The 26,863-nt window shown below is 32.2% G+C and overlaps 1 protein-coding gene and 1 pseudogene across 1 annotated transcript in view; both read left to right on the forward strand.

The window, feature by feature from the left end:
* LOC124539435 overlaps window positions 1-26,863 on the forward strand; it is a 191,221-nt gene that overhangs the window by 156,724 nt on the left and 7,634 nt on the right. The window contains exons 3-5 of the mRNA XM_047116833.1: window positions 13,043-13,251; window positions 13,647-13,782; window positions 25,335-25,468. Coding sequence (XP_046972789.1) covers window positions 13,043-13,251; window positions 13,647-13,782; window positions 25,335-25,468 — 479 coding nt within the window. The remainder of the gene's footprint in view (window positions 1-13,042; window positions 13,252-13,646; window positions 13,783-25,334; window positions 25,469-26,863) is intronic.
* LOC124539436 lies at window positions 3,901-4,202 on the forward strand (annotated as a pseudogene).

Consider the following 26,863-nt stretch of genomic DNA (forward strand, 5'->3'; position numbering starts at 1 on the left):
TATAAAACGGAATTGTTGCCAGTAATTTGAGCACTCAACTTTGATCAGATAAATGCTTGAATATTTATATACTATTATTAAAACGTAACTTACACTTAAATGATTAACTTTTAGGTGTTAATTAATAATATATTACTTTCTTAAATAATTTATTAAGTCAGACGAGTAAATTGGTTTTTTTATGGATATTAGTAATACAAGTCACTCCTAACCCTATCAATGCATAGTGTACAGTACAGTGCACTACCACATATGTTTTGAGATGCAAAGTCCGCAACGGTACACCGGAATACCCACTAAAAATCCAGCGGTACCTCCACCCGTCTCTTCGCCGGGCGCCACGGGATCACTTTCGCACGCTACCGTGATAATGTAGTACCCACCCTGAAAGGTCCAAACAAAGTGCTACAACCGTTTTAACATGATTTTTCTTGGCTATAACATAAAATAAAAAAATAACAATTCGAGTGCACGTAAGTATACGTCTTGTAAGATCGTATAGAATGTTTATATATGCAAGAATATAATATACCGATTTGCAAATCAGCGAAAAAAAATTTAAAAAACGCTATTACTAATAAATCAATAAATCAATCAAACTATGTTCCAAACCGACGTATCAGCGGTACTGGTGGTGTAAAATCATACAGTATGTTTTGATTATGATTCATGTGAATATCCACATACCTATATGTTTTTATTTTTGTGTAATGTATGACAGTAAAAAAAGTAAAAGTAAAGTAACAGCCTGTAAATTTCCCACTGCTGGGCTAATGACCTCCTCTCTCATTAAGGAGAAGGCTTGGAACATATTCCACCACGCTGTTCCAATGCGGGTTGGTGAAATGCACATGTGGCAGAATTTCAATGAAATTAGACACATGCAGATTTCCTCACGATGTTTTCCTTCACCGCCGAGCACGAGATGTATTATAAACACAATTTAAGCACATATATATAGTGGTGCTTGCCTGGGTTTGAACTCGAAATCATCGGTTAAGATGCACGAGTCTAACCACCGGGCCATCTCGGCTCTTATGTATGACAGTAGAGGTAATTAAATAGATTTATAAAATATGCAATAATGCAATATAAATTTATGACGACCTCCGTGGTCGAGTGATGTGTACACCGGTTTTCAAGGGTACGCCACTCCGAGGTCCCGGGTTCGATTCCCGGCCAAGTCGACATAGATTATCATTAGTTTTCTATGTTGTCTTGGGTCTGGGTGTTTGTGGTACCTTCGTTACTTCCGATTTTCCATAACACAAGTGCTTTAGCTACTTACATTGGGATCAGAGTAATGTATGTGATGTTGTTGTCTCATAAATGTTTAATTAGATAAAGAATTACTTAAATATAAAACCGTAAAGGTTTGTTTATAATTGTAAATTTTAAAACGCGCTCGAATTTTAAAATGACGCAGTCACGCTGCGGTGCAATAAAAATACTCGAAAACGAAAATTATTCGCAACTACCGAAATAAATTTTACGTCATTCTTAGCACATTAAAATCTGCTTTGTAGTACATGTACAAATATAACAAAAGAAGATTCCTTTACTTTATTAATTAACCTTAGTTAACCTCAGTAGTTACTAGTTTGATGCGATTTTCCGTCGGTAACTAATCCTTAGTGTGTTAAAGATTAAAAAAAACCTTACTTGATCTGGCTTGGTTCTATTTCCAATAAATAGTATAACTAATTCGACATTAACAAATATGAACTGAAACCGTCTTAAAACTAAAAGAAAATGTAACTATTTTGGGTTTGTTTATTCAAATGTTTAATATATTATAAAGCGGCATGAAATTTATAAGTTAATCGGTGTCAAGCAACTATAGTACCCAACGTAACCGCATACCTAACTTCTATATTTAATTGTTTTTGAAATAACGTGTTTTATATCCCATCTTATTGAAATCGCTCAAAAAAGCGCCCGGCACCCCTCCGCGTCAAATTTTTTTATTTATTGGCGTTCATTATTCAGTGATGATGCGTTTACTGTATGTCTTAGTGTGCGTGAGATAATTATTAACATAAAGAAATCAAATTTCATGAATTTTATGTCTTGATTTGCTGAAAAACGATACGTTGTGCATCAAATATTCTGCATAGCTTGGGTAGCATCCGAGTGGTACGTGATGACAACTTAGGTCGTGCAAATTGATCTACCATTTATGATCAATCGTTGTTATATACACATTATCCTTCTGATTTGAACTCGGTTAAACATTTGACACAATTTATGGATTTATATTTAAATAAATTGCGTTATTTTTGTTATTCTACATTTTTATAATATTCATATTTTCTTAGAAAAACTGCTTGATAACCTTTTCTACGTTGAAATCTACATCCGACACGGAGCTCTGTATTGCTGAAGTACTTTGCCTCTTGATATAAACTTCAAAAGAAATCTTTGTCGAGACCTTACATCCCATTCAAACAAGATGCTTATAAATAATATGAAACGTCAATTTACATGACTGCGCATCTCGTAAAAGCACTACTTGAGTCATTTACGAATACATTAACCAACATTCCTTGATACTATTAAGCGACGAGGCACATTACCCTCTATCAAGATGTATATGTATAATTTGCAGAAATTCTATCTCGGCTAAAGATGCCTCGAATACCCATACATTGCTCAGTTTTTAAGGGTTTCAACCTCAAGCCGCTATTGCTCCTACGCTATCATAGAGGATCATGTTCATAGTAAATTTGTTTAACTAGTGTTTGAAGTTATAATATTATGTTAATATACATCATATCTTTACTTCTTGAGGTTGATCACGAAATGGCTTGGTTTTAATATAATTCTTTTAAACCAAGATGGCGCTGAACCGTGACAGAAATTTTCACAAATCTCGACCGTGTCTTTTGAGTAGCTATCGATTTTAATTAAGCTATTTGTTGATACAATATTACTTATGAATATAAAATAACGAATTAAATGTTTTCAAAAAATGAGTGAGCAGAGCTAAATATTCACTATATCACCCAAAAATTACGTTTTCAAGCCCAAATAAGCTTAGATTTCGTTTATAATTCAGCATTCAGCATTCATGTGTTCAGCGTGAAGAAAATACTTGCACGTGTCACTTGTAATTTGATATATATATTAGCCGAAGTGGAGTGTAGTAAGCTCCAAAACTTCTCAAAAAGTTAATGTATAGTTACTGACTGTTACGTTTCTTTTTGTAAATATTTTATCTTTGTAATAAAGTTAAAGCGCAAACAGTACAATAATTTATGGGCTGGCTAGGTAAAAAGTAACAGGATATATCCTGACCCCTTGGGTTATTTTCGTTTCTAGTGTTTAAAACTTCAATGGGCAAGTAATATTAGTAATTCCTCATGTCCCATGCATTTGTATTATTGGTTAAAAGGAAATAAAAATAGCTGCAACATTTTATTGTATTGAGCACTAGATTATCTGTTGTGTTCGGATATTGGTGACGTCATTTTGTTTTTCACTCCAGATATCTGTTAATGGTTCGACGAGTACAGTTGTAAAATTGTGCCGATTTATTTCTGTCCACGTATTAACACATTGGTTACGGACGGTTGAGTTGACTGATGTTTGCTTGCTCAGAGTAGTTCGCTTATTTCCCCTATAAAGTATTTTTAACTGTTTGTTTTGTTAAATTTACCTATATTTATTTTAGTATGTGCTCAACTCTATAATTTGAGGCAGTAAAATTTGATAAACGATGGTATATATAATTAATTCCTTATGTTTAGAAGTGAATGTGAATTTTCATATGGGATGAATTGAGTCTAATTATAATAACATATTTTATTATTTAAATCATATATAAAAGTACACATGAAAGCGTCGTCGAGCTAAGACGTTACGTGGATATAATACAAATATTTAGAAAAGCAAACCGAAATGGTAAATGTACCAAAACAGTGGTGGACATACTGCTAAAATGCTAAGTACACTGTACACAAAGTATACACAGTACAAGGAAAGGCACACCGCTCAAGGCAGAAGACGTTACGACTGTAAACTGCAAGGTTATGATAGCTAGGCCATACCCGTCTTCAATAAGAAGGCGAAAACAACAAAGAAAATTGTACTCCGTTTGGAATGTGCCAATTGCAAGGTGAGATCAAGATGCTCTTAAACGTTGCAAGTACTTCAAACTTGGTGGAGACAAGAAGATAAAGGGACAAATGATCCAATTATAAATGAGATTCCTACACCTAAAAAAATCAAAAAAACAAAAGGTCTTTTTTCATCACTTCAAAAAATGGAAAATGGTTTCTTGGAAATACATAATACAGTGTAATGACATCAAGAAGTGTTACACGATATTTATTTCTTACGTGATATTTAAATAACAATTTGAAAGAACTACCTTATGTTTTTCTAAAATATATTGGTTCTCAAACATCGCAAGGTTCTTTAAGTTACTATATAATATCTTACAAACTTTTATTATATGCAATTTTGATGCTGCTTAAACAAATTTCTAATACATACCTAGATAGTGAATCGTTTACATTATTATCAAAACAAAAATAAACCAAACCAATTTTATCGTCCCTCGTATAAATTTAACGAACAAAACGAATGACATGTACGAATTCTATTTTCAAAAACTATATTTGAAATAAAATAAAAATGTAACGGAACTAAAAAAAGTTTTGGCAATATCAGTAACGTAACATACAACTAAAAGCGTATATCTGGAACGTGTTCAACAGTATGATGTCGATACTACTATCGTATGCCAAAACACAACAGTTTTTCAAACTGACGCCGATAAGAGGAAGTTTTACCCATCACTGTGAAATATAGAAAACTGTTATCTATTCGTGAGTTGACCCAACGATATCTGTTTATAAAATCGTGGTGAGGTCGTGTGTGAGGATTGAATAGTCTTGAACCGAGTTTAAAGGCCTATAATGTAACTTCGAAATGAATTAGATAATGCAATACAATATACACTATTTTGATTCAAACATACAGATTTTTAAAATAATTTCTAAACTTTTGTCTTGTCTATTAGTGATTTTTAAATGTATTTATAGGCACCTATAGGTACAATATCACCTTCCCTACATTATATACATTAATGGTCTTTCATTGGTGTTCAAATCAAGGTAAGCACTACCATCGCTGTCACCAGAAATTTGAGTTTATAATTTACTACGTGATCAATAATTATGGACCAATCTGAATATATTGCATACTTTTAGGGCTCTAAATTTTTCTTTTAAAGGTCTTGTAAATGGTTTAAAAGGTGCTTCTCTTTATAAAGCTAGGTGAGATTCTCATATTCTGTAGTCAATTTGCATATACTCAGTCTAGAAATACCCTTGTCTTATTTAACTGTATTGATAGTGTAAATTTGATAAAGCATGTTACCTTCGAAATTTGTGTGGTTGACCAAGCTAATTTCAGGAAGTATCAGTGTCATGTTTAGTGTTCTGTTGCTGTGTTTTGCGTTAGATAATCTGTTTATTTACCAAGTTTATATGTAACTTCACGCCAAAACCACAAGGTGTAGAACGGTGACCTTAAACGTCGACCACTAACGCAAACTGTACTAGACAGGCATGTACTATTGTATACATGTGCCTATGTCTAGCTGTTCTAGGGGTTAGCTAGTAAGCCACGAATCTGGAGATCCTGGGTTCAAACTAGGATGTGGTTGTTCTGGCTATTAAATGTTATTTTGCAGTATTCTTGCTCTGTGAGAAATTCTGAGTAGTAACCTTAAATTTTACTTATGTGCTTTTTGTAAGCTCAGCTGGGTAAATACCGTCTCACATAATGTTGATAATAGTTTGATATTGCTTTTTTTTCAAAATGATTATTTGCTTAGAATTAAAATGTAAAACTCGTTTTTACTTTATATAAAGGAATGATATAAAAAGTTACATGGAACTCGGTGATAATTGAAGGTAATTATAAATAAAATTTTAACAAAAAGAAAAACCGACTTCAAACAAAACAGTATTTTAAAATAAATTAAAATGCACTAAAAAGTAATAAAAATAATTGCATATTTAACATATTTTTGAGAGTCCTCCTAGGTAAAATGAAATGAAAAATATTAGACTACTTAAAAGTCGATTTACGATTATATAATGTAGTTATAGTTATTGTTATATTTGGAGCCGGTGTCTTACTTACTCGTACTTTTTGAAGTCGGTTGAAAAATAATTGATAAATGAGAGTGTAAGAATTAAAACAAGAGTTTAGTTTATGAAATTATTATATACTGAACTTACATATTGTTAGACTATAATATATAATAAAAAAGTAGTACCTGGGGCACATAAGGCGGTGGAAGATGACAGCAGAAGAACGCCCCACTTGCCGCCACACGGGTCAGTTTTACCGCTGCCAGACAATACTTAATTTAATTATAATTTACATGAACAGTTAATTATTTTTTTTTTATGGTATAGGTTGGCGGACGAGCATATGGGCCACCTGATGGTAAGTGGTCACCATCACCCATAGACAATGACGCTGTGAGAAATATCAACTATTCCTTACATCGTCACTGCGCTACTAACCTTGGGAACTAAGATGTTATGTCCCTTGTGCCTGAAGTTACACTGGCTCACTCACCCTTCAAACCGGAACACAACAATACTGACTACTGTTATTTGGCGGTAGAATAACTGATGAGTGGGTGGTACCTACCCAGACGGGCTCGCACAAAGCCCTACCACCAAGTAAATATTATTATTAATATATATTATTAATTATTAATATATTATTAATTATTTACGTATTCTATTCAATTATTAAAATGCTCGCTCATAGAACACCAATAATAAAAATATTTTAAAAGAGGAATTAATAGTTCCGAGGCGTGCTAGCACAAGCGTTTGTATTTTTAGTAAAATTCAATAGTTTACCAAACAAAGCGTTTTCAACTCACCTTTATTTTCCACGGTGCAATATGTAAACTATCGCGCTCTTCAACAAAACTATTAAAGCAGTGCAAAGCATGATTTATTTAAAAAAAAAAACCTTTTCTTAAACATACACAATACACATTAATTGAAGGCATTATTGATCAGTCATTGTATTATTTAGTTGAAAAATTGGCAGGATTATTTTCCTGTAAATGTTGTAATTTATAAATAACATATTCATAGAGATTTATTATATATTTGTAAATAACTATTTTGTACGGATATCTATTACTGTAAATTCGAATGGTTTCTTTCCGGAATTAGCATGAAATCTAGATTACGATTTAGCTAATAACTACTGGTCCAGGGCTCTTAAATTATAACATTCACAAATCAGTTTCTTAAGCTTTGCAAAATATTTCTCCAATACATATTGTTTTATATTAATGTATATAGTACGACACAACATAGATGTAGCATCGGCAAAATTCGTAAAACGATCACATCCGAATTAGGTACGCTATCCCAAATTATCAATATTTATTTCTCATGCGAATATGATCTTTGCACAAACGTAATAGCTTTTATTATTATATGACCTAATATATTCGTCAATTTGATACGTCGATTTATATGCACTTGCTTTCTCTGACGCGTGAATCTATAGCGACGAATAGCATCGAATGGCACAATAGGGAGCTATTTCAATTGGTCGTGTAAAGTATAGTAATCGGTTTTATTTTTATTCCATTTCATTTTCCAATGCTACATCTAATTGTGTCAAACTATTGCTGCTTATAATGATGTAATTTACGGGATGACCGTGACCGTTATTGATGTGCGTGTTAAAAAACATAACTACGTAATCACCATTACACGAATTAATGCAATGAAACGTAGAAATGGAAATAAAAAGATTTTATCAGACATTGAACTACTCTGCTGCTACAGTACATAAATGGCTATCACTTACTAAGCTACCCTCCATCCATCGGTTTACCCCTGACTTAATCTCACACGTTTTTCAACGATTGAAAACGTGCGTTCGCATAAACATTCCCCATCGCCTATTAAAATAATTTCGCTGATATCTAGATACTTCAAATAGTATTCCATTTTTAAAAACAAACCGTAAATTTGGAGATTTAAAAAGCTTTTATCTTTTTGTATGCTGTTGCCGCAATACGTCGAATAAAACGCGACGCTGGAAATTATGGGCATTTTAAATGGTTTACATTATATTTTGTTCCCACATGCCTATATAGTATAAGCTAATAAATAACATAAAAAATAGATAACAGGATAGAATATTTCGTTACAAAAAATATGGCGACATGAAATATTTTTAAAAATATTTTGAAACGTGTTGGTTAGTTTTTACACTTTATACGAGAACAAACTGAACGACCAGTTTTACTTGAGCAAAATTAAACATACATTTTACCCCTTTGAGGGGTGAATCAAAAAAGTAACCGATGATCTTCCGGGCACTGAAATTATTTCCTCAACAAATAAGGTGAGTGAGACAAAAAACGGAATTACTTTGACACTTATAATATTAGTAACGATTTCGTTGAATAAATAAAAAATATAAAACTAGCGGCCTGCCCCGGCTTCGCACATGTGCATAAGGATTTTATTTTTTATTTTTGTTGCATTTTTCCGACATGTTTAACAATTGTCGTTATATTTTTTATGGTATAGGTTGGCGGACAAGCATATAGGCCACCTGATGGTAAGTGGTCACCATCACCCATAGACAATGAAGCTGTAAGAAATATTAACTATTCCTTACATCGTCAATGTGCCAACAACCTTAGGAATTAAGATGTTATGTCCCTTGTGCCTGTAGTTACACTGGCTCACTCACCCTTCAAACCGGAACACAACAATACTGAGTACTGTTACTTGGCGGTAGAATAACTGATGAGTGGGTGGTACCTACCCTGACGGGCTTGTACAAACACCAAGTACTAAGTTTCAACTTATTTATACAAGACCCTTAATGGATTATTTACAAAAACCTTCTTTATGAATTCCTATGTCTATTAATGAAAACCGCATGAAAATCCGCTCAGTAATTTTGGAATTTGTCTTGAAAATATAGACAGACAGACACGGCCGGGGGACTTTGTTTTATACTATGTAATTATTTCAACTTACCTTGGTATGCAAGTATTATATATAAAAATTATTCGTGCATAATGCATATATATGTATATATGCATTATGCACGAATAATTCTTTCAAACTTTGAAGTATTTTTGGTTCAAATTTAATTTTTTAATTAATTTACCTTTTAGGCCAGATAAAATATATTTAAAATTAGTTAAAAAATTATAAACTTATCTTTATATCAATCAAATGTACAGTTCACATCGACTTTTAATGAAAATAAATACAACAATAGGTATATTTAATTAAAAAATTATGATCAGTAGTGTCATTATAAAATATTATTTTAGGGAAAATTTTCAATTGCTAATCTAATATTAAACGTGATAAATGTCCAACTAAAAGTTATAACTTATATAAATATACGTGTATCTAAGCCCTCGACATAAATCTAAATTAGCTTTGTTTAATAGATGAAAACCCTAAGTTAACCCGCCCTTCCATTTTAAAATAAAATATCATCCATTTTATCTTTATAAAACTCAACCATTTCTCGCGCTGGCATATTAATTATCCTCGGAGAATTATGTGAATTTACGTTATAAAAAGCGCTTCTTTGTTGAATCACGTAAGGAAATTGAAAACATTTAACGCTGCTGAATTTCATAATAAGAGCTTTATTATTACGTGAGGTTAATGACCTTATCGAACTCAATTTAAAAAAATGTGACATGGCACATACATTCGTGAAATAATAATAATATATTTATTCGCTCCCACATTACATATATTACAGGTTAAACGCATCTTAATAATAAGTACAATTGTGTGTGGGAGACAGGAGCCCAAACTAGGTTGCCCTGTGCTAAGGGTCTCCTGGCTCCACCTCTAGGATATCAACCATTTTGTTATATAAATTTATATGTAATATGAAAAAGACCAAACATGACATAAGCATTGTAAATTAATTTCGTAATTTATGTTCGTGAATTTATATCTGCGACCGGTGTGTGTGTGTGTGTGCGCGCCTGTGTGTTTGACGGTTCATGATTATGTATATGGAAAATACTGCCAGTGCGTCAATACAACCTCAAAACGAGGAACTATTATGATGCTTCATTATTGATAGGTCATTGTGGTTCGGACATCGAGTTACTCTGTCCCCGTTACCACAGATAACAACTTTTTTATCAAAATAAACTTTATTCAAGTAGGCTTTTACAAGCAATTTTGGATCGCCATTTTACAATTAAGTGAAGCTACCTCCGGTTCGGAAAGTAGATTCTACCGAGATGAACCGGCAAGAAACTCAGTAGTTACTCTTTTTTAACATTTAAAAAATACAAAGTCATGTTAGTTAAATACAATTATTGAAATTAATGTATCCTGCTTGGAAGTCAACAGGTATTAACTCCATGCTTTTTTATTATCTATAAAATCTTGTATCGAATAATATGCTTTTTCTACCAATGTATTTTTTACAAACGATTTGAATTTACTAAACGTCAAAGTTAAAAATTTCTGCAGAATCTTGAGAATTAAAGCATAATACACTTTATGCCTGCAGATACACTAGCATACTCACTCTTTAAACTGGAGTTCAAATATATTTACTTTAATTAAGATCGAAAAGTGGCTAGGCGGATTTAAAAGTCATGCCACCAACTTGAACACGTTATTTTCTTCCTATTCATTCTATAAAACAAAATGCGAATAGCTTTTAAATAAATACATAATTATTCATATCGTATAACATATGAAATATTTACGTTTATAAAAAAATCGAATTATCTGGAAATCAGTATGTACCTATTTTGTTTAAAGATGTTTTTAAAAAGCACTTCGTAAAATATATTTTAGTTAAAATTACCACAGATTACGGTACAGATTCTAGTTTAAACACACGGTAAGAAACTCAGTAATTATACTCGTACACTAATATTCCATTTCCTTCATTAATTATTAATATAAAATTTTATATAGCCTGGATGAACTATAACGAATAATACAACACTTTTTTATCAAAAACCGTTTCTTATCCATCCGTACAGGAAGCTCTGCTATCGGGATTTTTAAAATCATTACGTACGTTAATGATAAGAATACATTAGGTTTAAGATTTTAAATTAACATGGTTATTTTTATTATTAATGTTATTCATTTCGGGATATTTACCATGTTTTTTTATTTGTGTTCTGTGGAGCTCGATATTTCGACATTATCTACGAATGTCTTGTTCACGAGTCCACCGAAAAAAATAAAAAACATGGTAAATATCCCGAAATGAATAACTTTAATACATTAGATTTATTTAGACTTTAAACCAATATTGGAATAATGTAATAAAAAAATACTTAAATTCAGTGTTTTTGCATTATATTTACATATAATATAAATATATTGATAAATAGCCTTGAACTTCCTAGGAAAAAAATAATGATTTTGGTAAATCAACTTTTTATGACAAAAACAAGTATCCATCGTTTAACAGAAGTAAACAAACATCGGATACAGTAATTAATAAATCCGTTATTCACAAAAATATTATTAAGAATAAAACCTCTTTTCTCTATAAAAATGGGAATTTTCTTTTTATATTCTGCATTTGAACAAAAAGCAATATCAATCGTGTTCAATGATGCGTCGGACATTTTGAACGAGTCTTAACTTTTAGAAGAATAAAGCTGAATCGGAAGATATTATTCTGTAGTGCATCATCACGGAATTGTGTAACTTTATTGATTCTAATATTTTATTCGGTAATTGAATTTTAGTGTACTGTTCAAAGGATATCGTAAATACTTCCATTTTTAAAATTAATTTAATGGTATAAATTTATTCGAAAATAATTACGTCAGAGTACTCTGCGAGCTCCGTGGTCGAGTAGTGTGTACAACGGTGTTCATGGGTAAACCACTCCGAGGTCCCGGGTTTGATTCCCGGCCGAGTCCATGAAGAAAAAGTTTTCTCTGTTGTCTTGGGTCTGGGTGTTTATGGTACCGTCGTTACTTCTGATTTTCCATAACACAAGTGCTTTAGCTACTCACATTGGGATTTGAGTAATGTGTGTGATATGTCCAATATTTATTATTATTTTATAATAAAAAAAATGTTATATTATGCAAAGTACAAATTGAACAGAAATGAACATTGATTTACTGATATCAAAGTACCAGGCAATCATAAAACGAAGAAGTATTAACTTCAAGATTTGAGCAAAAGCAGCGATAACAGCGCGCCTGTCGTTTAACGTTATGACCAAACTTCTAACGAGCCGCCATAAACTGGATATTTACTTTCTTCACCTTCGACAAAGGTAAAGCAGATATATACTGTAGCTGCCATCGTAAAATCTTATGTCAAAAAGCCGAACTTAACAACAGTAACAACCATCAAAATTGTAATGCGATTTTGACGTTTGCTGAAACACAATACAGCCGTTTATGCTGTGTACTGTTTCGGTTTGTTATCTGCGTTTTTGCGGATGACGTGGATTATAGCTCTGCCAATGAGATCTTTGTTTTTCAGTTAATCCGCTTCACTTTTTATGCCATCACCGGCTCGTACGTAAAACAAAGCAATGTTTTCAGAGAAATGGAAATAAAACTGGATTCGTTTTCATATGGGTACTTAATAAAAAAAATCATGCGAAAAATCTAATTATCACCACTGCCAAGCAGCACCTTAGAGGGGCCAATTTTACGGTCCATTATATATTTAATACGATGAAGTTAACTTGTTTAGTAAGTAAAAATTAAAAAAATATTGTTTACGTTGCTACACTGTAAAATTTACTATTTAAAAAGGATTATAATTGTCATATGCGAGAAATAAATGAAACAATGCGTGAATGTTACCTAACATCACTTAAGCCTTATGTGCTGACAGTACATCTTGATCGTGTTATACGTGATTTCATTTTGATTTTACACATTGATCTAGGTATATCGTTTCGAAGTAAATACATCAATCCGGGTTCAATCCCAATGGATTATTGAATCGAACTTTGTTATTGGTAGTTTGTTTGTTCACAGGTACAGTCAACACGCTCAAGTCTCTTCAAATTCACGTACCAAAAGCTGTTCTCACTGGTCGGGATGCGGCACTAATGTGTACTTACGAGTTGGAAGGCGCTCAACTTTACTCAATACGTTGGTACAGAAATATGATCGAATTCTACCGATACGTACCAAAGGAATCACCAGCCACTAAAGTCTTTCCCGTTGCTGAAATCAAAGTCGACGTAAGTATATTGGAATCAATACTCCATTTGTCAGTGAACTTAAGTAAGAAATTCTAAAGACTTTTTCGAATCAATTTCATTAATTGAAGTGAATTTGTCAAGGAATTGTTAAAGGCATTAATGAACAATATTTAACTACTTTTTCCATTCGACTAACTTTATTAAAAAACTTTATATATTTAATCGAGTTTTAATTTATACAAAAGCGATAGAAATATCTTAGTATTTTCTAGTGAGCCCGTAAAATTATAACACACGTGATAAAATTAAATAGCTCATAATAATGATGTTCATATGAGACATTTATCCTACTATTAGGCATCCATTAAATAGAAACGTGTTTCAAGAAAAAATATGCTATTTTGGTGTAATTGTAAATGTGTTTTATTTACCAGGTCGCAGCATCCGATCAGAACAGAGTAGTTCTAACAGAAGTAGACCGCACACTAACTGGGGAATATCAATGTGAAGTATCAGCCGATGCACCGCTATTCCATACGGATATCAAGTCTGCGGAAATGGTGGTAGTCGGTTTGTATATAAAATTATATTTCTTTTTGAATGGTTATTTTTTAGTGTCTGAAAATAAATTCGTACACAAAAACCCGCTTCAGTGAGATCACGTAATCTCGCATAAATACAATTTTCCGCATAATAAGCCATTTTAGGTCGTTGAACCTTGTCGCTGTAACTTGATATATGTTTTCCTTTATCACGCTCAATACGTCCTCTAAGACACGCCTTACTTACCACACCACGCACATTGCTTTCGGATTTACATTGCATGGGATATGTTTTATTGAAGATACTGAAAATTTCAATAACCTAAAAACAACTGACGATAATAATTATGAAAATCAAAATCAAAATAAACTTTATTTAAGTAGGCTTTTATAAGCACTTTTGAATCGTCATTTAACAATTAAGTGAAACTTCCACCGGTTCGAAAAGTAGATTCTACCGAGAACAACCGACAAGAAACACAGTAGTTACTCTTTTTCAACATTTAAAAAATACAATCATATTAGTTAAATACAATTATATATGTATGTAATGTATCCTGCCTAGAAGTCAACAGGTATTAATTGCAAGCTTTTTTATCATCTGCAAAATCTGGTATCGAATAATATGCCTTTTTTACCAATGTATTTTTTAAAAACGATTTCAATTCACGAAACGGCAATGTTTAAAATGTCTGAGGAATTTTACTAAAGAAACGGATACCTTGCCCCAAGAAAGATTTATTGATCTGCTTTGATAGACGATTATTTTGTTATTTATTTTACTTGGGTGATACGTAATACTCGTCTAAGACGTAGTTTGAATATTAAATGATATTGAAAATTCTGTAATTAATAATTTATCAAAATATCTTTCTTTTATTTGATTTATCTCCAATTTTTTTATATCAAAGATCAAAGACACATTTAAAATTGTCTTTAACATCTTCAAAATCAGTTCAAGTCAATTCAATGTCATAAATATTTTTAGTACAAGTGTTTATTGATGGTCAAAAACTTACCACCGGTTCGGAAATAAATACCTCAGACCTGAGAAGAACCAGCACATAAACTATACGGGATAATTTTTAAATATCATATTTTACAATCATTATTTTCATAGAATAATAAATAATAATAATAATTTAAACAGATTTGAGACGATCATCTCCTCCTTCCTACTTCAAGGTGTTCAATCAACTAAGGAGTCATTCGTTTTGTAATATCCGTTAGCACACAAACGCGCTTTAACAATTAACAGCCCATGTTCGTCCACTGCTGGACATAATCCTCTCCAATTGCACGCCACGGTGAGTGTTTGGGCTACTCAAACTCAAACTCAAATAACTTTATTCAATATAGAAGCATTACACTTTCTTATTGATGGTCAATTGAAACACTACCACCGGTTCGGAAAAGAAAATACCCTGACCTGAGAAGAACCGGCAAAAGAAACTCAGCGGGTTTTTTTTTTAATTTGTTTCATATATTATTTAAACAATTTAATATGAGATGAAATAGCCAGGAGGCGATCGTTTCATTCCCAAGGTGTGCTATCGATCATAAACTCATTAATTGTGTAGTAACCTTTTGCACTAAAGCGTTCCTTAATAATATTTTAAAATTTTTCTACTCGCATTAACGACTCGCTAAACTTTACAAATAAAAAATATTTGTGATGTTTTCTAGGATCCTGTTGTAAAACATACAACTACGTTGTCCTAGAACAGAGTTATTAACCCAGTTGCAAATTCAAAAACTAAAACTATGCAAATTCGATACAAGTGATTCCTATTAATAAAAAAATATTCAATTTTCTTCTTTTCGCGAGTAAAAGTTTCCCTCATCTGCTAACACGATTTCCCAGCAACGTCGTGAAAAACATTTAAATCAACAGAAAAAGAACGGACGCGAGAAATCCAATGAAGAAACCAAGGATTGAATTATCAAAGCTCTCCTTGGTTTATTTCTAGTCGCAGTTATAAACTCTCTGTATCTCTAACTACTAATATTTTTACCTTTCACGTTCTCTAAATCTAAAACTATATTTCAGCGAGCATTACGAATGAAGTCGATCTGCTGAGGGATTTGCCAAATTGAATTTTCAATAACGTCACGAACCTTTGTCGTTTTTTAAACTCGAATCAAATCAAAATTGCTCGAATGTTTTAGTTATACAGTTCAAATGGACTGAGGACTTATATAATATGCCTGATTTGTTCATCGGATTATTTAAATGGTGCTAATACAGCATACATGTCCTACTGACTTCAATCTTAACTATAATATAATCGAGTAACACTCAACATTGAAAGGCTTGTTACATAATTGAGGTGTAAATTAGTGCTTTTAGAACATTGAGACTGCTGCCGCATTTTAATAAGCTTTTATATTTTAATGTGTCAAATGTTTAATGTGTGTGTGTTAAAAGATTAAATTTTGAATTATATGAAATTAACCAACAACAAACAACAACAACAGCTTGTAAATTTCCCGCTGATGAGCTAAGGCCTCTACTCTTTTCGAGGAGCAAGTTTGGAACACATACAGATGTGGCAGAATTTCTATGAAATTAGACACATGCAGGTTTCCTCACGATGTTTTCCTTCACCGCCTAGCACGAGATGAATTGTAAACACATATTAAGCACATGAATATTCAGTGGTGCTTGCCTAGGTTAGAATCCGCAATCATCGGTTAAGATGCACGCGTTCTAACCACTAGACCATCTCGGCTCATGAAACTTAACAATCTAGAATATTTTATTTTTATATAAACCCGATGTATCTTTCATCTTAATCACTTTTTTGGCATTAAAGACTAAGTTGGTAGCATTGCTACTTCAAAAGACTATTTACATTTCAGTACTTTGTGAGAAAGAAGACTCATTAATAAACAATTATGTGCTACGCCTTTTCAGGCTTGTGAATGACTACTGCTTATTAAAAAATTTACATCTGATTTGTAGCATTATCTCTTGGTGAAAGAGAGGAACAAAGCAATTTTAAAAGCAAAATATATTGAAAGTATGATTGTAATACAAAAACTGATCGGTAATTCTGACTTATTATTATTTGCTTTTTTTTGGAATAAGAATTCTTATTTTAAACAAAAAGAAAATTAATACCTATTTTTTGAATTGTTCTAAATTTAAAACGTTATTTTTTTTTATGTTTCATTAATTAAAAAGGTTTCCTTATTATATATTTCAATTAAAGGACTCAGTTCTTATAAACCATTCGAATCATTTTGTCCTTTTCGTCTATTAAATTTTCAGACGTATTCTATTTTAATCTATATTCATTTTGATTCAGATAGCAACATCTCTAAGTCATATTAAAGTCACTTTAATGAGTTCTATCCTCGATTCATATAAAAAATCTATACATATAATAAAATTGGAGTGTCTGTTTGTAATATTAAAATAGCCATTTTACTCAATGGATATGTATATACAATATATACGTTACATACACCAAAATAACACGTTTTACCATTTTTGTCGGTCTGTTTGTCTTTCTCTTTGTTCCGGCTAATCTCTGGAACGACTGGACCAATTTTGACGGGACTTTCACTGGTAGATAACTTAGGCTACAATAATATTTATTTTGGTAAATTCAAACGCGTACAAGGTCGCGTACAGCTAGTATCAAAATAAATTTAAATCTTGTATTTAAAATGCTAATGAGATATCTAATTGGATTAAAAAATCAGTGTAACCTTTAATCTTCGCATCTACAATTATAATAGGTGTATAATTAATCTTAATCTATTTACCAGAATGAATTAAATTTATAATCTATTCATTTAGCAGTATTTAATAAACGTCACTGCCACCGTTCATGAATATAGCATTTATACACTGTCATCTTTAGTTTGAACATCCTCCATTTTGAGAGTCACGCTTTCTATTTTAGGACTTTTGTTTATAACTTTTCGTTTGTATATTATTATTATTATGAAGTAATTTATTATTATGAAGGACTGATGATTTTTATACAGTACCTCAGTCAACTTAAAACTTGTGAATGAAGCAAACTGTATCCCAAGATATACAATCCCTCGTAACCCATTTGTATTTCCTAGTTTGTAGGTTGTTTTCTCAAGTGTTCGTGTGTGCAAATTTCAGCTCGATTTGGATGGAACCGGTTTAAAATTCAGTACAGTTGGAACACATACAATCAGTAACATGTTAAGTTAAAAAACTATTGTAAGAAAGGGATGCAACATTTCGTCTTATAAATAAAATACATACAGAAATATAGGAAGCATTAATACATTCAATTTACCTATCATCCATAAGATTATGTATAAATATGTATATAGTCTTATTTGATTCTTAATATGAAGACACAGTTTTCATAATGATACGAAACCTAATTTTTGACTGGTTTTGAAATTACAGCCATCAGATATTACACCACAAGAACTTAATTATTATGGCGATATAAAAATTATCAGCAATATAAAAATCATCTGCGTAGGAAATAATGGATAGCTAAATTATTTATAGGTAAGTTTTTAAGTTGTTCCGATTGTAGATGTGTTTCGAACTTCGATTATAGATTGAATGGAATATATGTCAAAAAAAGATACTTTATCTTGTTACCAAAAATAAATTTAAAAAACGAATTAACAAACTTAAACTTACGTACACAGAAGGACACCATTACACCAGGATAAAATATAATATTTAAATATTTATTTTTAATGCATCGTATTAAATACTATTTTAAATCCCTATACATACAAAATTTCGTAATCCAAATGTTTCCGTTCATAAACGGATAAGCCTGATATTAGAGATGCTTACTCTATCAACCGCGTTGAAACCATCTGCCTATTTCCCGAAAATTCTACCCTTTCCGAGGAATCCTTTATTAGGATTGCTGAAATATTGCATATTCACAACGCAGCTGGCATTTTGTCGAGGCGTTCGGCAAAAACAAACGGGCCAGTTCGATTTCAATCTCCGAACATGAGGTTTTTGTTTTTAGGTCTTTTGTTCTAATTTTAAAATTCGTGTGCTTTCCATAAAACTTTTTAATAGTCTAAGATCCGATGGCGTGTTGCTGTAAATACCTTTTTGTTTGATAAAACTAAATTCAACTAGAAAATATAAAATACTAACTGTTACCCGCGGTTTTGTTCGTGTAGAATATGAATACATTTACAAATTAATCTAAAATATTACGTTGATGATTTGCACACCAAAGTCTTACCCCTTGTTCCCAAAAAAGTATAGTTCTTAAAATGCCAATACTTTCATATAGCCTGTCATCCCCCTTTTCAACCCTTTTTTGAACCTATGTCCTTTCTCAGGCTCTAGATTATTTGTGTATCAAATTTCATTTAAATCGGTCCAGTGATTTTGGGGTGAAAGCGAGACAGACGTACGGAAAGACAAAATTACTTTCGCACTTATAATATTACTGTAGTAAGTATAGCATGAAAAAGTAGGAGTATAAAAAACAAGAAGCGACTGATATATAATTTGATAAGTATAGCTAGTGCAAGCTCGGTAAAGAAATATGTTTTTAAAATTAAAAAAAAAAAAAAAATAATCAACTGCTTTTCACTTCAGTTAAAAACATAAGTGTCAGTTGTCAGTGAAAACAAAGTGGGGTCAGACCGGGACTTGAAGGTGCGATATTCGATACATAAATATAGGACAAAAATAACCTATATACTGTTCCAAAATATATTCTATTTCTGTAATAAATTTCATTGAAAACCGTTCAGCCGTTCTGGTGTGACTGAGTAAAATATATCCATACTCTAAACTTTGTTATTTATTAATATTCGAATTACGTATTCGTCGTATTTTTATGGTTTTAATTATCAGCAATGATAATATACTGGTTTTTTTTTAAATAACTTATGAATCACATGAAAAAATGTAATAAGAATATTACTTGTTGATATTTATACTAAATTGACTGTTGTACTTTATTTCGATAAATTATAAATTAACAATAGAGTTATTTTAATTAAAACCCCAATACCTTCAAATTAGATGACGGGTCCTATTCTATAAAAAAGGAGGTTTCACACGTGACTCGTGTTATTAAAAAGTTTCTGACATCGCATATTCCGCATACTTTCTGACGTATCATCATACTTTTCTTCTCCGTGAAAGCCATTAAACTTTTATATAACGCGTTCTGACGAACAGAAACTTACTTTCGAAAAATTCTTTTTGTTTTTTTTTTATTCGAAATTTAAAAATCTGTGACATTTGTGTTCCGAGAATTTTATAACGACTAAAAGTATACAGTACTGAAAACTATATGATAGTTTTATTTGTATATTTACAAATCGGAAAAGGGCAAAGTTCATTCACCCTTCAATGACGCTAGGTAGAAATTTACCGTGAAATAAAGACTTTTCCACGGTTGTTCACTCAAAGGAAACAACTGGGTTTGGAAATTCGCTTCGCTTAATAATTTATATTGTTTTCTAGAAAGTGTTTTGTTTTGTAATTATAAATAGCTAAGTTATAAATAAATTGACGCGTGGAAAATTTCGTACTACAGACATAATAACATGGAAAATATCCATAATAATAAATGTAATATGTAAAAAATAAAAATAATGTTTGAAATGTCATAAAATCCATAAATTAATAGAAGGAAAAAAAAATATAAAAGAAAAGAGAAAAATAGATACTACCAGAATTTCTCCAAATTAAAAAAATAAAATGCACCGCAAAAACCTTTTTAGACTTGCATAGAATGTTAAACTTCGTTTTTGCTTAATATTTATTATTGTATAAAATTAACATACTGTATAAATCATAAAAAATACAGCATTAAAATAGATTTCTTCACTATCAGGCTGTAATAAATGAACAATTTTGACAAGAGCAATAATGAGTTAAAAAAACAAAGCCTGATGATAATAAATTAGCGCTATTTAAAACCATCGTATAATTTTCAGTATTTGAATTTAAATGTTTTACCAAATTATGTAAATTTGTTCGATCATATTAAATAGTGTATGCTTATGAAAATAACAAATATATTGCAAAACAACGTTCACATTATGCTAATATAATACATATAGATAGAGCAAGAATTGTAAAAACACTGTGTTTGAATAAAACAAAAATAAATAAATGATTATAACCTAAAATACACCTTATATACATCAGCTATCTGCCAGTGAAAGTCCTGTCAGTATCAGTCCAGTCGTACCAAAGATTAGTCGGAACAAACGGACAGACCGATAAACAGACCAAATTTGTAAAAATATTTATGTAACTTGTATACGTACATATGCATTTAGTATTGAGAGGTTATTTTAATATAACACTCCGACTTGTAACATGTATAAAGATACATACGTACCGTAAAATGGGGGGAATAGAATTCACGGGGGCAATAGAAAAAAAAACCGAACTAAGTTTAGACGACTCTCCTACATACAGTCTCTTCAATATTATTTTAGTAGAAACTATATTTTATTTTGGCAATACCGTTAGTTTTTTTTTTTACCATAGACAAATGACTCAACTGTCATTTTGATACAGAAAATTACCGGTAAAGTTGCCGTTTAAAAACAGCCGAAATTTAGCTCCTCAAAACTTTAAGTTTTTAAAATTAATACTGCGTTTTTGTGAGTTTTGATTCTTAATGCTGAATGTAAGTACAATATTCTTACTAGATTTCACTAAAGTTATTGTTTTTAAAGCAATTTAAATTCATAAAATTATAAAAATACTCTGTCAGGTAAATTTGGGTACAAAAAGGGGTCAATAGAAATCAAAGAGGGGTCAGTAGAAGTCTAGAAGGGGTTTAATAGATATAGTAAAGGGGTGAATAGACATAAGTACGGGGTGAAAAGGATCACTTACGGGGTCAATAGATTTTGTTATGCTAGGGTTGCGTCTGCTGTGTAAATGATTTTATTTCGTATTTTAGGTTGCACCATGCCGCGAAAATATCAGCCAGATCCCACAAAAAAACAGTACAAAAAGTACGATAAAACCATCATATGCAAGGCAGTGGAGGAATTGGCATTACCAGGTGCCAAATTAAAATTGGTTGCCGAAAAATATAATATAAATATTTCCGTGCTGTACCGTCACAGCAAAAGAGAGATGAAACCTCAAGGCGGTCAAACCGCTTTAACAGAAGCGGACGAAGAATACCTGATTACCAATATAAATGCATGCTCAGAATGGGGGTATCCTCTGGATACAATGGATCTGCGATTTATTGTTAAAATGTATCTTGACAAATTAGGTATCAAGCATAAGCGGTTTAAGAATAATTTTCCTGGACCTGACTTGGTGGAAGGTTTTCTCAAAAGACACTCGGATAAAATTGCAAAACGCATTTGTCAAAATATAAAAAGAAGCAGGGCAGCAGTTTCACCCGATAACATAAGAGAATACCATTCAGAGTTGCAAAAAAGTTTAGATGGCGTACCACCTACCCACATCTTAAACTACGATGAAACGAATTTAAGCGATGACCCAGGTCGAAAAAAAGTTTTGATGAAACGTGGCACCAAATACCCCGAGAGGGTAATGAATCACTCAAAAGCTTCCACGTCTTTAATGATTGCCGGAACAGCTGCAGGGAAACTACTTCCTCCGTATGTTGTGTACAAAGCTCAGAATCGGTATGATTCATGGGTAAAGTACGGACCTAAAGGCGCGCGATATAACTCATCTTCGTCTGGCTGGTTCGAAGGAAAGACCTTTGAAGACTGGATAACAACTATTGCTATTCCATATTTCGACAGGCTGCCAGGAAGAAAGGTTTTAATTGGTGACAATTTGTCATCTCATCTTTCTGCGCATTTGATTGCAAAATGTAAAGAAAAAAATATCGATTTTGTATTCCTGCCAGCAAACTCAACACATTTGACGCAGCCTCTGGACGTCGCTTTCTTCCGTCCTATGAAGCATGCGTGGAGGGAACTGCTACTAAAATGGAAAAAAAAAGATGGGCGTTGTCTTGGAACTGTCCCCAAGGGATGTTTTCCAAGATTATTGAAATTGCTAATGGAAGAACTTTCAGGCAATGCGGAAACCAATTTAAAGGCGGGGTTAAAAAAATGTGGTATTAATCCTTTGAACGTCGATGAAATTTTGTCGAGATTGCCACAAAGTGGTCAAGAGGGTCAAGACCCTGAAGCTCACAGAGAGGTTATCAATGAATCTGTCTTAACTTTTCTGAAAGAAATGCGATTCGGAAGCATGAATATTAGAGAACCAACAAAAAAACGAAAACTAAATGTTGTTGCCGGTCAAAGTGTCGCTGAAGAAGATTTGGAGGATATCTCTAGTATTGATGCATCATCATCATCAAGCAAAAAGGAAAAGAAAATAAAGACAAAAAAGAACAAAAAAAACAAAGCTAAAAATGCAAAAACTGTGACGCTGGAGAATTTTGAAGATGATGAAGAACTTCCTGATACAGCAGAAACCAATGTACCTGTAACGCCGAATAAAAAAAGGAAATACGAAGATATAGACAAAGAAACCCTGGAGAAAAAGAAGAAAAATATAGAAGATGCGCGTGCGTTAGAAGAAATTCATATGCCTTCAACATCGGGCTCGGGATGGAAGGGGAAGGGGAACGGGAAGGGAAAGGGAAAATTATCACAAATACCTGAAAAAGAAGACAAAAATACGTCGAAAAAAGTAATCGTTGAGATAATAGACCAATTTAGACCAAAATCGAAGGGACTGGAACATGGATGTGAAGAAACGGAAGCGAACTTATGTAAAACTGAAGATGACGGGACAGGCACTAGGGAAGAGGCTACGCATGATGAAGGAGTTAATTTATTCGAGTTAAGCAAAAATAATTTAAGAGAAGATAAAGAGCTTGAATTGGCTGTTAATTCAATTAAATTAAGTGAAAATATTTCAGAGGAATTTGAAAAGATTGAGACGAATGTTCCATTTGATATTGAATCAATGCCTGTTTATTTTTTTGATGAAAATGCAGCCCAGGAAGTCGTTATTGACGATTCACCGTCTAAAAGTTGCAAAAAGAATAAAATAAATATTACTAAGGTACAAATTATCACAGATAAAAATATAAAGAAAGTGAAGAAAGAAATAAAAGTGACATCAAATTTAAGACATGTCAGAAAAAAAACAGAAGAAGGAAAAAACACAGAAATAAAAAGCGACAAAAGATCAAACTTACGACCTGTTACGTTAAAAGAGAATCTGAAGATACCTCCACCTAATGAATGTAAACGAATACAATCACATGACAATGTTAAGATTAAGACTGAAAAACAAAGTCTGCTAGCACATAGTAAAAAGAATTATTACAATAACAGTGAAGAAATTTTGAAAGTTTTGTCTGAAAATGAGAATTAAGTTTGAAAGTGATAACTGTTTTAAACAAATTTTAAGTAGTAATGTCATGTTCCTATTTTGATCTCAACTTAGTAATTTAAGGTACCTTGGTATTGTAGCTTTTAAGTTTCACTGATCATGAAGATTTGTGAAATTTACGCAAAGAAATAAGAAGATCATCATGATGATGATGATGAGTAGATAAATAAGAAAGCACTTAACAATTGTATTTTTTTGTTGATTTTATTTTGAGAAATTACTGGAAGGTTTTTTTAAGTTTTTGTTTATTTTACTAGAAGATTTCTTAATTTTTGTTTGTTTTCCATTTAGAATTTTGATATTTTGGAATTACTGCATACTTTTATATTTTTGTTGATGTCTATTAAATTAAGTGTAAGGCTCGAATTATATTTCGTAACAAATGGTGGCAGCCCTATCATTTTTTTCTAATAACCCCTTTTACATTTCTTTTCACCCCAATGGCGGGTTGAATAGAAAATCTGCACATTTTGATAGTTTTTTCGTGAATATTACACGGGACATCCGATTTTACGATTAATCCATAGTAATTAAGATCCCGGACACCTGATAAAACCCTAAAACATATCAAACTAAGCTGTTATATCACCTAAACTTCTAAATAAAGTTTAAAATAGTTTCTATTCCCCCCATTTTACGGTACATACAATACATCAAAATATAATCGTCTTTATATATCAAAATGGTAATTAAGCATTGAAGACCGATGGTCGAGAACGCATTCAAACTGCAATACTTATTACAGTTTGAAGCTTGAGTGAGTCAGCACTAGAGCCATATCATCATCACCATGTTACCGTGGAAGCTATCCCACGATTGGTGTCGCATTGGCGATAATATTTCTCACAGCGCCAATTTCTATGAGAAGGGGTACTGCGTGACATAATAATAATGATAACATCTCCGTTTGAGGAGAACTTGAAAAGCATATTCCACAACGCTGGTCCAATGCGGTTTGGTGGATTCGCATGTGGCACAATTTCGTTGAAATTAGACACATTCCGGTTTGTGTCACGATGTTTTGATTATATACCAAAAAACAAATTAAGCATATGAAAATTCAGAGGTGCTTGCATGGGTTTGAACCCGCAACCATCAGTTAATATCATTGCTGACATCATTATCATTAGTAACATAATATGATGATAACCTCTTGAAACCGATAATACACAATTTTTAACGTTAACTAGTATATTAATCGTTGTATGTTTTCACAGAACCACCCTTGTTGAGCCCGAATGTCACATCAGATAGGATGACGTACATAGGCGGTGACCACATTCGGGCGAACTGTACCTCGCCGCCATCATTACCAGCTGCGAATATCACGTGGTACGTCAATGAACAGATGGTAAGTTATTTAATTTTTTTATTGGACGTTATTTATATACTTCGATTTAAATTACATATCAATAAATATGGTAAATATTGTAAGCGGCTTCGCACGGCAGACATAACAATTTTTTAAAATTTTTAACTTTTATTTATTTAATATTTGAGTCGAGATGGCCCAGTGGTTAGAACGTGCATCTTAATCGATGATTGCCGGTTCAAACCCAGGCAAGCACCGTTGATTCATGTGCTTAATTTCTGTCTTCATGTCTTTATAATTCATCTCGTGCTCAGCGGTGAACGGAAACATCGTGAGGAAACCTGCATGTGACAAATTTCATAGACATTCTGCCACATATGTATTCCACTAACCCGCATTGGAACAGCGTGGTGGGATATGTTCCAAACCCTCTCCTCAATGGAAGAGGAGGCCTTTAGCCCAGCAGTGGGAATTTACAGGCTGTTGTTGTTGTTGTTGTTGTTGTTGTTGTTGTTGTTGTTGTTGTCACCTTTTATTTATATATTTTTTGTGTTTTCGACATGTTTAACAATTGTCATTCTATTTCAACTTATTTACACAAAACCCTTAATAAATAATGTACTTAAACCTTCTTTATGAATCCCTGTTTCTATTAGTGAAAATCGCAAGAAAATCGGCTCAGTAATTTTGGAGCATACAGCGAACAAACAGACAGACGTGGCGTGTATAAAGGAATATTTAAAATATAATAGTTTATATGACTGTGTTTTTTTGTTTTCTTATGGTATAGGTTGGCGGACGAGCATATGGGCCACCTGATGCTAAGTGGTCACCATCACCCATAGAGAATGACGCTGTAAGAAATATTAACTATTCCTTACATCGTCAATGTGCTACCAACCTTGGGAACTAAGATGTACATAACACCTTGTGCCTGTAGTTACACTGGCTCACTCACCCTTCAAACCGGAACACAACAATACTGAGTTCTGTTATTTGGCGGTAGATTAACTGATGAGTGGGTGGTACCTACCCAGACGGGGTTGCACAAAGTCCTACTACCAAGGTACCACTACAACAAGTACCACCATTATTAGCGATTAATAAAAATCAAAACAAATCATCAAGGCCTAAAATTAATAAAAAAAACATTAAGTCACTTGTCAAAGTTGACATTTATATAGCAATACCATAGTTAAACAGATTGATTTCTTTTAATAAACAACTACCTACGTCACTTTTATATTCGTCATTCGTCGATTATGTTGAATATCTATTACATGTGTTGTTTACATAAAATTTTGTCATATCTAAAGTTTAATTTTGTCTCTTCATAAATTCAAAACATTTGTATAAATATATTAATAAAAAAAGCATGTTATTCAATACAGGATTATACAGTACATAGGTTAAAAAAGCGTGGAGCTAATAGCT

This window comes from Vanessa cardui, chromosome 22, assembly GCF_905220365.1.
Source record: "Vanessa cardui chromosome 22, ilVanCard2.1, whole genome shotgun sequence".
NCBI lineage: Eukaryota > Metazoa > Arthropoda > Insecta > Lepidoptera > Nymphalidae > Vanessa > Vanessa cardui.